General features: G+C 43.7%; 1 protein-coding gene across 3 annotated transcripts in view; it reads right to left on the reverse strand.

The window, feature by feature from the left end:
• Positions 1 to 12,857, reverse strand: part of LOC119372419 (mitogen-activated protein kinase 14) — a 120,381-nt gene that overhangs the window by 41,707 nt on the left and 65,817 nt on the right. For 2 of the 3 annotated variants that reach the window (XM_049420261.1, XM_037642899.2), the window contains exon 5: positions 3,708 to 4,738. The exons of the other annotated variant lie outside the window; for it this stretch is intronic. In XM_049420261.1, coding sequence (XP_049276218.1) covers positions 4,677 to 4,738 — 62 coding nt within the window. In that variant the 3' untranslated portion in view covers positions 3,708 to 4,676. Of the gene's footprint in view, positions 1 to 3,707; positions 4,739 to 12,857 lie in introns of those variants that run through there. 3 annotated transcript variants of the gene reach the window in all.

Raw genomic sequence — 12,857 nt, forward strand, 5'->3', positions numbered from 1 at the left:
TGCCTAGAGGGTCTTGAAATATGTGAAATCGAACAAGGTGGGCGCAGTTGGCATCCGGGACATAACTGATGGCGAAACAACCTAATCGGAAAACACACAGAAGGCGGCCTGCTTGAGCAGATTTTCAATCTGTTTTCCAAACCATTTCAAAGTGAAATTCTGTATATGGCGCACCAGGACTTTGAACCTATGGCGGACATATTTGTCTCCGCTAGTGATGTGTGCGCTCTTCTCGAATGCCTTACTTCAAACTCGGCTTCAGGGCCCGAGTTCTGCCCCCCCATACTATGTATATTCGATCCGCCCCCCCCTACTATATACCCAATGTCAGGGGGCGCTCGCCTGCCCACAGCGTGATTGAAATAAGTAAGAGACGGTTAGAGTATTGGTGGCAGAAAATTAGAGCGAAAGAATAAAAATAAATATTGGAAAAAAAATATGGACATTCTGCCGTAAGGGGCAGAAAACTGGGCTGAGAATTTAAGTGTTTTTTTTTCTGGAGTAAGATAGTTTTAACTGAAGTAGACACACTAGGCCAACACTAAGAAAAAGAAGAGTAAAGGGGGTTTTTTTTGTCGAGCCTGGTGGCACACTTGTCACCGCCCCGTTATAAAGTGGCTCATCATGTGTTATACAACTGCGTGAATTTTCTCCTGATGTGTGCGTTCATGGGACAAGGGTCATCAAGTCGATTCGGTACATTAAGATTTTCAGAAAGCGTTTTACACTGTTCCACATGCTCTTTTACTATATAAATTATCTTTTTTATGTCTGCCTGCTTCTGTTTTTGGTTGGTTGAGGAATTATCTGTCTTGCAAAATACAGTACGTTCTCGTAAATGGTTCTTCTTCTTCTTCATACGTCCGCGTGACTTCCGGGGTGCCACAGGGTTTGTTGTTAGGTCCTTTACTCTTTTTAGTCTATATTAATGATTTGTCAGAGACACTAACAACTACCATCGGCTGTACGCGAATGATTGCATCACTTGCAAATCAGTACACAGTATCGATGATAATGGCGTGATCTTGACACTGTGGTGACGTGGTGTGAAAAATAGAAAAGGCGCCTGAATGGAAACAAGCATTGTTTTCAGAGTTTTACCAAGAAGCAGAAACCCTTCTATTCTTGTTCCAGCTTGTCAGGTGCACAACTTAACTATGCTGAACATTTTAAACACCTTTGCGTCTACATGTCTACCGATTTATCTTGGAATAAGCATATAGGTTATGTAACTGGTAAAGCCAATTGTGTGTCAGGCTTCATTAAACGGAAGTCTACCCCAAAAAGTCTTAAAGAAGCCTTGTGTGTCACTAACGCAGGACTTATCCTTGAATATGCCTGTACAGTATGGGATCCTCATGGCCAAACCCTGTTCTATGGACGTGAACGCATACGCAACCATGCTGCGTGCTCTGGCAGCAGCAATTACAACTTTAATTCTAGGATTAACCACATTAAGAGTTACCTAGGTTGGAGACTTCTTCAGCAGCGAAGAAAATTCTTGCGACTAAGTTTTTTCTATTCCATTTTTTTTATGACATTCGTATTAACGAAAGTTTATGCATGATGAGCTTATACTACACATCACATATAAATGATCATTTGAAAAAAATCCATGAAATAAGCTGTCGCATGGGTGCTTTTGTTCGTTCTTTTTGTTTTCTTTTCACTATTTGTGAATGAAACAAGTTGGATGCGTGTGTTGTCGATCTTCCAGCAGATATATTTTATTCTTCATTACAAGAAGTGTATTTTGGGTGAATGCACGGGAACAGCTTCGCGAACGTCTTCAATTGTTTTGACTGTACAACTGTTTGATATTTTTTCGACCCTCCTACAATAATGCACACTTGGGCAATGTAGGCTACATTAATGAACAAGTACAGTAGAACCCCGCTGTTACGTTCCTCACTGCTGCGTTTTCCCGGCTGTTACGTCGTTTTCCGCCGGTCCCGGCATAGATCCCATAGGATACAATGTATTGGGAACCCTGCTGTTACGTCGTAACTGTCGGACCGTTCCCGTATGATACGTCGCGAAGTGCGCTCGGAGCAGACCGAGTGACTACCAAAGAGAGCCGCCATGGTGCATTTTCGCGCAGCTTGGCCTCGTTTGACCGTAACATTAGCCGCATGAGAGGCGCAAGCAACAAAATCTTTCAATTGATGCAAACAAAAGCATGGCCTTCGAGATTCAAATAGCAAAGATGGCGTCTATGACGTAACTGCTCGCGAAAGCAAGGCCTTCGAGATTGGCATTTACTATTGACAAAAGCATAGCCTTTGAGACTTGTATTGCACAAACATGGCGTGTATGAAGTAATTGTTTGTGAAAGCAAGGCCTTCGAGATTGGCATTCACATCTGCCATCGCGTTGGCGTAGACTTATCATCATCGTTATTTGTCGGAGAGCGGGAGGAGTTCGAGCTGGTTGGAGCTCGCACGGTCGTGCGTGCGGTTCGCGGTCGGACTCGCCGCGCTGGTCGTGATTGCGTGTGCTTATTCTTTCATGCCTACAGCTGTTGGTGTTAAAAAAATCACGTACGTTGATTACATTTCTGTGGATGAGGCCGTCCTAAGCTCCGCGTTTCTATCCATCGACTAGATCGCGGCTGAGCACGCCAATTTTCGTGCTGCTCGTAAGAATTGAAATAAAATTCTGTACCACTAAATATTTTGCCGTTTTTCCTGTTTTTCGGCTCTTACGTTTCCCGTCTCTTACGTTTATTTCCTACGGTCCCTTCAAAAACGTATCAGCGGGGTTCTACTGTACTAAGTTGCGCTGCTCTGCCTACTTCTCGAGGTTGCGAAGAAAATGTTCAGTCAGTTGGAATAAGTAAAGTTGGAGTAACTAAACTTGTTTGGCAACCAAAACACTGCACAGGAGAGATCATCTACAAAAAAATTGCGTACTTTTTTTTCAAATGTTGACGGTTAATTGTATTCATAGTTTTGCAATTTTTCTCCCCTGATATTTCTAATGCTTGTTTTGACAATTTTTTATGTTCTTTAAGTACCATTGTCATGTCATAAATCCAACGCATACATTGTTTCGTTTGCCCCTGTTAAATTTGAACACTGGTTCCTCTAGTTACGAATGTTTTCTTACGAATGCTTTCTGATACCAAGTGTTGTAGTGTGTGATTACATGATATCTTCAATGGAAATGCATTGTATTATTCCTAAATGTTTTCTTTCTTCCATGACTCTAATTTTATTTCGTTGTTGTTTCTCTGCCCTGTTTACATACACTGTTTAATAGCCTGTCACTTTATCTTTCTCATTGTCATTTTGGTTATTCATTATGTTCAGCACAGTCTGCTGTAAACGCGCCGAAGTGTACATTTTGGGGGGCCGGAGCTAGTGAAGCTGCCCGTCGGCTTTTTCTCCCTGCCTCCCTCATCTTATTCTTGATGAAAAATAAAGGACCTATTATTATTATTAAATGTGAGCTTCAAACTTGCACATGATGGCCCCTTCTCGATCAACAAACTGGTGGTATTTGAGGCTCCTCGGCTGCAGCCATGCCAGTCATGAGCATGGTCAAATTTTTAAAGAGTTCCCAGTTCGCAGATGTGTTAACCGTCAGCTGCAGGTGTCCCGGTGGCTTTAGCTCTATTTTTGCATCTTCGTTGGCGGCATCAGTCATTCATCACACTTCTGACACGTACCTGTCACCTAAAAAATGACTGAGGCGATAGCTGGGTGTCCATAACAAGAACAATTGTTTAATGAATGCGCTGTATTTGTATCTTTGGTAGATATACACTACACACGTCCAATGCCATTTAATCCACAAGGTCCACGTGCCCGATAGAAATGTGTCTTCAGTTGAAAGTAGCTACGTATGCTCGGCTGTTTCCTTTCTACGTTCTTGTCAAATCGCGCTTACTCACTCTATCATGGTATCTAATCACAGAGCAAAATCTTTAAAAGAGATACTTTTTAAGCAGAGTTGCATGTAAGACATAGTTTCTCTGTTGAGCACAGCACTCAAACACCGTCCAAAGAAAAAAATAACAAAAATTACATCTTGAGTCCTACAGAGAGTTAACAAGCAGTGACTAAGAGGCATCTTGATCAATCAGCTTGTGTGATTCGGTCACATTTGAGGACACGTTGACTTTTATGCAACATCGCATTAAAGTGACCGGTACGTGGTCAATCATACTGCTGAGAGTTATACGTAGGAAGTATGGCCCTGCCCTCTTTGAATACTGCATGAAGCACGAGTAACTGATTCGAAATAAACAGAACTCTTTTTTTTTATTATGTGGCGGTCTGTACCAGTTACCAATTCCTCAGTATACTTTGTTAAACAAACTATGATGTGTGACTAACACGCTACAGTGCGTCTGCATGTTTGAGCTAACGGGTGCCGCAGTGGTGCGACTGAACACATTACAAGCATGGGACAGGCTTCTGTGGGTCAATCAGAGTATTTCAGCGATTCGTCAAAGAACAAGAAACATACATTTGCAAAAGGCACTTTTGAAACAGCACGTTCTTATGATTTAGGATTTAACAGCACTGACAACTGTTTTCGGACACATTAGGCACAGGTATATTTGCAGAAAAAAACAAAGGCACTTGAAGTAAACCCATGGTTCAACAAAAAGCAGTGCACTGAGGATGCTCCCACGAAGGCTCAATTGTGCTCCTCCAGTTGGCAGGTTGTTACACATCAGAGTTGGCAGCAGCTGGTGGCACAAAGCTGGTGGTCTCCTCGTACACCAGCCCTGGAGGCAACACAACAGGGCACACATCAAAGACCATGCATCAAGCCAGACAAGGCACCCAAGAGTTTCTCAAAGAACAAATTATGCAGTGTGACATCCATCTATAAATCATCGTCACTCAGCATAGGGACAAATATTATCCTGGAATGCTCTAGGTACTTTAAAAAAATTCGACAAAAAGTGAGTCTGCAAAATTTTCCCGTATCTGCGCTCAGGAGAGAGCAATAAAATTTGCCAAGAAGTGCCAGTGCTCACATCGTCAATAATGTGACAATGCTTTCTTTGAGACAATCTCAGTCTTGATCTAGTTGCACTTTTGTCTTCATCAACTTACATGGCAGCTATCCCTACTCTGATAAGAAAACCACCATACAGTTGGAAAATTTTACGATAACGTTATAAAATGTCGCTATTTTTAAATGTTGTTTTTACTTCTTGCAAGTGCACTAATAATCTGAACTTTCTAGTTTCTCACCCAATTTCGAACAAAAATTATGTGAAAATACATACACTTATATGACCGATTGAATTCAACTTCAATTCCGAGGCTTTACATGACTAAAGCACCATCTGATAAGGCATGCCGTGGTGGAGAATGCTGGGATCATTTTGACCACCTGTTATTTAACAAGCTCATAAATATAAATTTAGCATTTCTTTCATTTAATCCTAAGTGAAATGCAGCTGGGACAAAACTTATAACCCCGAGCTTAGCAGTGCAACACTGAAGCGTCTCGTGGCAGGTCTGATTTTCACAGTAAATGGCTTTCTCTCTTTTGGTTATATAGGCTTGCTTGCCGCCAACATTCTGGTCCCCATTAAATGAATAACCAATGAGAAAGAAAGTAAAGCAACCCTGATGCATGACTTGTGAGGTCAGAGAGTGGCATGGCACTCGCACTGACTGTTTTGCTCAACTTGCGATTAACTGTGAGCCATCTTTTTCTTCTCAGTAGTAGATCTACTGATCGCCCCCCCCTCCCTTTTCCGAAAGCTTTCTGCACCCAAAGTAATTTTGCACTGCCTCCAGGATCGGAGGCAGTGCAAGCTTTCTACACCCCTCACCTGGTATTGCACTGCCTCCGGGATTGGCACACCTTTGACCATGCGTCGATTTCGTGTGATGGCATGAGCACGTGACGTCACGATGACATCATAATGAAGCAGCAAATTTTGGCGATCTTGGCGTTGACTTGGTTTTGACATGACTATTTGCATTGTTTGTGTTGATGCCGATGCTGGCAGTAACCTTTTCTCATTTGGAGAGGCATGTGAGGCGTAAAAATGAAACCGCACGTTGCATGCCACTTTAATGTGGTATGATGTCATTAAAACTTTCGTTACGCTTCCTACACAGTCACGGCAGTGTCAGTCATGCTAGTGATGAGCAAAAGAGTGGTAAGCTGGGCTAGTTGGTATGTTTTCATAGCAATAAACAGCATGAAAAAACTAGAGACAAAAGGGAAGGACAACACGGGCCTCGATGGTGAGAGCGAGCATCTAGGCACACTTTCGAAGCGAACATTCTAAATGTTTGTTGTGTCCAACACTTTGTGTCTTTGCATACAGAAGAAGACTAGCAGGCTTTTTTGTGGCCTTAAAACTTGCTGTCTCAACCCTCTGCTCTATCATATACAACCCTTAGCTTAACCCATTCTGTAACTTTCATACAGTTTTTCTTTATTTTTATCAGCATTTGCGGGCAACTCGTACCCGCGCTTGACAGGGTGGTGTGGAAACATAGTAAAGAGTGTCACTCGGTACTCGTGCCACCGGTAAACTAGCCCTAGCTTAATTATTAATTCCAATCTGTCTCTGGTACACATTGTTCCAGATGGTCGCAGGGCCACCGCACAGGTGCTGCCATTTTTGAACACGTGAGGCTTTAGAGCACTTCCCAGACAACATAAAAGCAATAAAGAGCCATTTTAGCTCTCTGGGCCAATTATTATTTGCAAGTTATGCTTTAAATTCAAAGTGGTAAAGGAATGCCAGTGATGTCAATCAGTTAAACATGGCCTTCCTTTATGTTGCGCTAGTGAGCAGGCAATGAAGGTTGGCATGTGCGCTTCCGAAAACAAAGCCACGCTGAACTATATCCACTTGTAAATTCAGTTAGATCTAACACATGAGTACTGTGTAATGTATCATAAAAGCGGCTGTGTGCAGATATACAGTAACATTAAAGGGACACTAAAGGCAACGTTGATTGTTGAAATCATCATCATCAGCCTGTCTATGCCCACTGCAGGGCAAAGGCCTCTCCCATGTTCCACCAATCAACCCGGTCCTGTGCTTTCTGCTGCCACATAATACCTGCAAACTTCTTGATCTCATCTACCCACCTAATTTTCTGTCTCCCCCTCACGCGTTTGCCATCTCTTGGAATCCAGTCAGTTACCCTTAATGACCACCGGTTATCCTGCCGACGTGCTACGTGCCCGGCCCATATCCATTTCTTCTTCTTGATTTCAACTATGATGTCCTTAACCCCCGTTTGTTCCCTGACCCACTCTGCTCTCTTCCTGTCTCTTAAGGTTACACCTATCATTTTCCTTTCCATCGCTCGCTGCGTCGTCCTCAATTTAAGTTGAACCCTCTTTGTAAGTCTCCAGGTTTCTGCTCCGTAGGTAAGTACCGGTAAGATGCAGCTGTTATATACCTTCCTCTTGAGGGATAGTGGTAGCCTTCATAGATTACGAGAAGGCATTTGATTCGGTGGAGACATCAGCAGTCATGCAGGCACTGCGAAATCAAGGCATCGACAAAGCCTATATAAACATAATGGAAGAAATCTACAGCGGATCCACAGCCACTATAGTCCTCCATAAAGAAAGCCACAGAATCCCAATAAAGAAGGGCGTACGGCAGGGAGACACGATCTCTCCAATGTTATTCACCGCGTGTTTACAGGAGGTTTTCAGGGCCCTAGATTGGGAAGAGTTAGGGATAAGAGTTAATGGAGAGTATCTCAGTAACCTACGATTCGCTGATGACATTGAATTGATGAGTAACGCGGGAGACGAATTACAGCTCATTATTGCTGAACTGGATAAGGAAAGTAGAAGAGTAGGTCTGAAAATTAATATGCATAAAACTAAAGTAATGTGGAACAATCTTGGCAGAGAACAGCGCTTTGCGATATGTGGCGAGACACTGGAAGTTGTAAAGGAGTACGTCTACTTAGGACAGGTAGTAACCGCGGAGCCGAACCATGAGAGTGAAATAACTAGAAGAATAAGGATGGGTTGGGGCTCATTTGGCAAGTAATTGTTGAAATAGCGGTACAGAAACCTCGTAGTGCTACTTTTATGCCAAGGAAGTGTATATTTTGAAATAAAATCACGTTTTAGTGGTCCGCATCGCATTAGCGCGCTTCAAATCACCCGCCTGAAAGCGGTATTTCGCACGTCACTGTTGCCGTGGCCAACGTTGCCCGCCTTTACTGCGCGGCGGCGTGCACTGGCGGCGTGCACCATTCGGGCATCCGGCAACATCACATGCATGCGGTATTTTGTCGAACTTTCTGTCAGAGCGACTTTCACGAGCGTGCAAAACACACGCGGCAGTACGCGATACCAAAACTACCACTGAGACGCGACCGTGTGAGCGAAGCAGGGCGCCGGGCGAAGCGCAGTTCGGCGAAAACTGAACTTTTGAACCACGCGCGGCGTTCCCCATGGCAATGCCTAAGAGGTTCTTTTTTCCATGAATCAAACAGAAACGAACAAGCAGCATTTTATTACGTCTCTTGATGCACGGAAGGTTCTTGTTTTATTGCAGCTAGTTTGATTACTAGTGATTAATTGTAGTCAGACTCTCTCATGTCATCGGGATCACTTCCAAAATGTCCCACTCATGGCGCTCATCGTGTGATAAATTTAGCTTAATTTCTCGGTAAGTAGGGCACTGCTGTTGATAATACTGCCGTTTTAGACATTGTCACACACTGAGCTTTCACTCTGACATAATTTGTTATTTGCCTTTAGTGTCCCTTTAAAAACCACCCATACTGCCTATCGCAATCACCACACTTCCCGAGCACGCGACACCATCACTAAAAATTCACAAACAAGGATTGCGGGATTAACACCTGAACACTTAACAATCCTATACTTAAAAAAAGTACAGTAATTAAAGATATGCGCCTTAACTGCATGGATTTTTCATTAGGGAGTTTTAGCTTGAACGCATACTTCTTTACGTTACTGTGTTATCGGATACCGGATGGAATCTGCATGCGCGAACCTTTACGGAACGTAAACTTTTGCGGAACGTAAACTACTCGCCAGATAGGCTTTACGTTCACGGCCCTATCTCGCAAATCCACCTTCGTTCGTGGCTACTCGCGATATCCGCTTCACAGAGACTCCAGCCGCCAAGTCAAAATAAACCAAAGTGCGAGCGCCACTTACGATCACCTTATTTCAGCTGTATTACCGAGGCTAGAGAGACTTAGAATACCGAATCCGCAAAACATGAGAGGCCTAAAGACACTGACAGGCTGGATAGGTGGCGCCATCTAATGGGGCCAAGGTGTACCAGGCAAGCACAAAATTGTTATTGCAGAAACATCGGGCATTCTACTTCCAATGTAAATGCCTTGCAACGGCATAATTACGAATGAGTTGCCTTTTTATTCATTTTTTCCCCTCAAGAACACTAAGCGAAAACAAACGTGTCCATGATTGTGGTTGCATGAAGCGTCACAAGATGTCGACACCATTGCCCGGTAACCCGGTATTGCTACACCCCTCTGCTTATACTGGGATACTGCACACGCTAAAAACCTTTCGTATGATTTTGCCACAGTGTAATTCAATATTATCTAAATTAAATGTAGTTTAAATGCAGTTATCATCACCATTTAGTGGTTTGCGCAAACATAAAGGTTTATGTACGTACGTAAAGGTTTACGTTTGGGCAGCTAAAAAACTTTACTAAAACTCGAGTTCCGGTAAAACGGTAAACGTAATCCGTTAACGGTAACATAAAGAAGTATACTTTCAAGCTAAAACTCCCTATTATTTTTTATTTTCAGGATCCTCACAGCATAAAATTTATTTGTTTTTCTGACAATGTACTTTCTTTCTTAGTCCTTTTTTGTATACCCTCCCCCACTGCAATGCCTGTTGGTGCTGTGGGTAAGGAAATAAATAAATAAATAAATAAATAATGGCATCACACGAGGGTTGGAGATCATGCATCAGGAATAGACACTTTAGAATAATTATTCAAGGTGAAAAACTCCAGATGGTATCTATAATGGCAGCCTGGTAAGATGGCGCTAACCTCGTGCAGGCAACAAGTAAGGAATAGTTGCCTTTGGCACTTGTAATCGGGATGGCAAAAAAGATTTTCAAGAAGACATTTATGAGTCGGAAGGGAATGAAAATTTCAAAGTGGCCAGCGAGACATTATGAAATGCAGGCAGACCATAAAATATTCTTGTTTAAGCGAGTTAGCTTAATAAAAGAATGTTCTGAAGAAGGCAGAGAGCAGAAGACCTACTTTCAGCCAAGTATTAAGGCCAAGATACGACTTGACTACAATAACTCTGGCAGTGCGAGAATCATTATGGAAATCATGAGCAGACAATGACAGCAGAGGAAGACTGCACAAGATTGTCCATTCATTCTTTGCGTCCCAATGAACCCAGTGTGCCATTTTAACGTAAGGATGTTTGCTTGAAGTGTGCCTAGTGCCAATAGTGTAATCAAGGAACACGTTCCAAGTGCGACTGGCGAACCCGAGCTGATGATGATCCACTAGGATTAGTCTTTTTCGCTACAGCAACCCCCTGGGAAGAAAAGGAAGGTAACCGAATAGCTTGTCAACATGAGCGGATCATCTTGAGGCGCTTTACATGGACCACGTTGGTGCGTGTCCTGAGACGTCTGAACAGGTTCAATTTGATGTGCGCTCTATGACGAGGTAAGGGCATTCGTACTTGGGCAGTAGTTTAGAGGAGGTGCACTGGAAGGCCATACAAATGCTCAAGGAAGGAAAGTGGGCGCAGAAGTGGTGTGGCTGCAAGTGCTGTACTAATAGCACTCTTGCTCCATCGTGGCAGTCCCATCGTGGCAGTTTAGCATGTCTTGCAGTAGGGGGAGTAAGTGCACACTGACGTGCATCTGGCCGGCAAGGAAGAATCTGTCGATTGTGTGCGACGTGTGCACGCCCATCAATAGGAGAAAGGGCAAAAACCCAGTGGTGCTACTTGGAAATTAAAGGAGAAAGTGGACGGCGGCAGGTCGCGACAGTATTGTTTGAATCGGGAAGCGATGGCCTTCATGGTCTTCCTCAGACGGATTTCGCACCTGTCCCAGTTGTCATATCTGGTGCCATAAAACTCGAGAGCTGTACGTGCCATCAGGGACCGCTGACGACGGAGAACACGGCACACTCGACATGGAGCAGAGCCAATGGTGAGCACGACAGAGAAGAGGGCGGTCTAGGTACATGTAGAAATAAATAAATAAATAAGTACTACAAGCTTTTCCACCTCGATTCCCTGCTGCATCATCAAGGAGGCTCCTGCACTTTGCGGGACCGACGTCATCAGAACTGCTACGTGGCTAGAACACATCAGTGGAATATTCTCAAGCAGTATGACCGGCAATCATCATCGACGACTAAAACCAAGTCGAAAATGATTTCGACGAGATTTTCTCATTGAAAGAGCACGTGAGCCACATCCTCACATTATTTCAACAGAACAAGAGCCCTCGTTGAAATCAATTGCAGAGTTAGAACGCTTCTGTGCCGATTTTGTAACGCAACCGACAAAACAGTTCCCACCTCAAGCGCTTGTGATGTCATCACTGAAGTGCCTGTGTTGTCATCACTTCCCTTCTCCTTGTTTGTGCGTGCTTAGGTGTTCTGCTATGCAACACTAACTCACCCAAAAATCGGTGCTCCCACCTCAAAACCTAACATTGACAGCGGCAACCGAAGATGTATCAAACAGGATTGCCTACGGAGACATGGACGTGCAGCTGCAGCAAAAAGTCTGGAGGCAACCCTTGACTTATGTTAGTAGCACTCGCCTGTCAACATTTGGGTGCCTTGATGTATTTCTTGGTGCCCAAGGAAACATTGACGGCATCACGCATTCGGTGTCAGTGATCCCACTACCCCTCTTCTAGTTGACTGTACCACGACACATTCATAAGAGCAACTGGTGATGTAAGAAGGTGCACACTCCTATGTCGGAGAAGAGAAAGGGCGAAGTGCCTGACACTTGGCCAGCACCGGAGCACACTACGCGAGTTGATGAGGTTCGGGCCTTTATCCAAGAGGTCATTCAGCGAAGTTACTCCAGTGGCATGGGATGAAGCATCGAAGACAAGTCTGAGTTTCGTCGTGGTGGACGATTCTCCGATTAGTATTTCTCACTGGGGCATGCAAGTACTTTGTGGTAGCTGCATCCTCGACGATGGGAACTGGTTCTGCATGACCATTTTAAATATAATGGCTGCATCACAGTTGAGCAAAAATTTGCTCTGAGATAGCTGATGATGTAGACGGCAAAGTCATTTGAAAGCTACCACACGATTACCATGCAGGTCTGACGGCAGTTCCTTCCAAAGTAGAGAGACTTCATACCTTCAGTCACACAACTCAATGGTATCGTTGAAAGCTTTCAAAACTTTCTTATAATGGAAGGATGGATAATCTGCATGCGTGATCCCTAAGCTTTCGAGCTACCAACACTTTCGCAGTTCTGAGCCTATTCGTTTTGTCGTTATGCAGAAATTCGTCTGAAGAGGACAAACATTGGCAGCATTTGTGCATAGATAAATGGTTTCATCACTGATTCAGGGTCCTTATGTCCAACCCAGTGCAGTTTCAATGGAAAGAATATCGTGATTATCACACCACAATTGGTCTGATCCAGTAATAAGCTAATGCCTTCTTCTTTGTAATGTGCGGGAAGCAAGGAGCATCAGCCAATCACCAGCCACAATTCTGAATTTGATAAGTTCGTGGTCTTCAGGTACCTCAGCTATTGCTGCAATCTCATGATGAGCACTATTGTACAGGCATTGTAAGCTTACATCAACTAGGCTTTTACACGCACTACGACCTTTACCTTTGTTTTCAAACACGCTGACGG

This window comes from Rhipicephalus sanguineus, chromosome 10, assembly GCF_013339695.2.
Source record: "Rhipicephalus sanguineus isolate Rsan-2018 chromosome 10, BIME_Rsan_1.4, whole genome shotgun sequence".
NCBI lineage: Eukaryota > Metazoa > Arthropoda > Arachnida > Ixodida > Ixodidae > Rhipicephalus > Rhipicephalus sanguineus.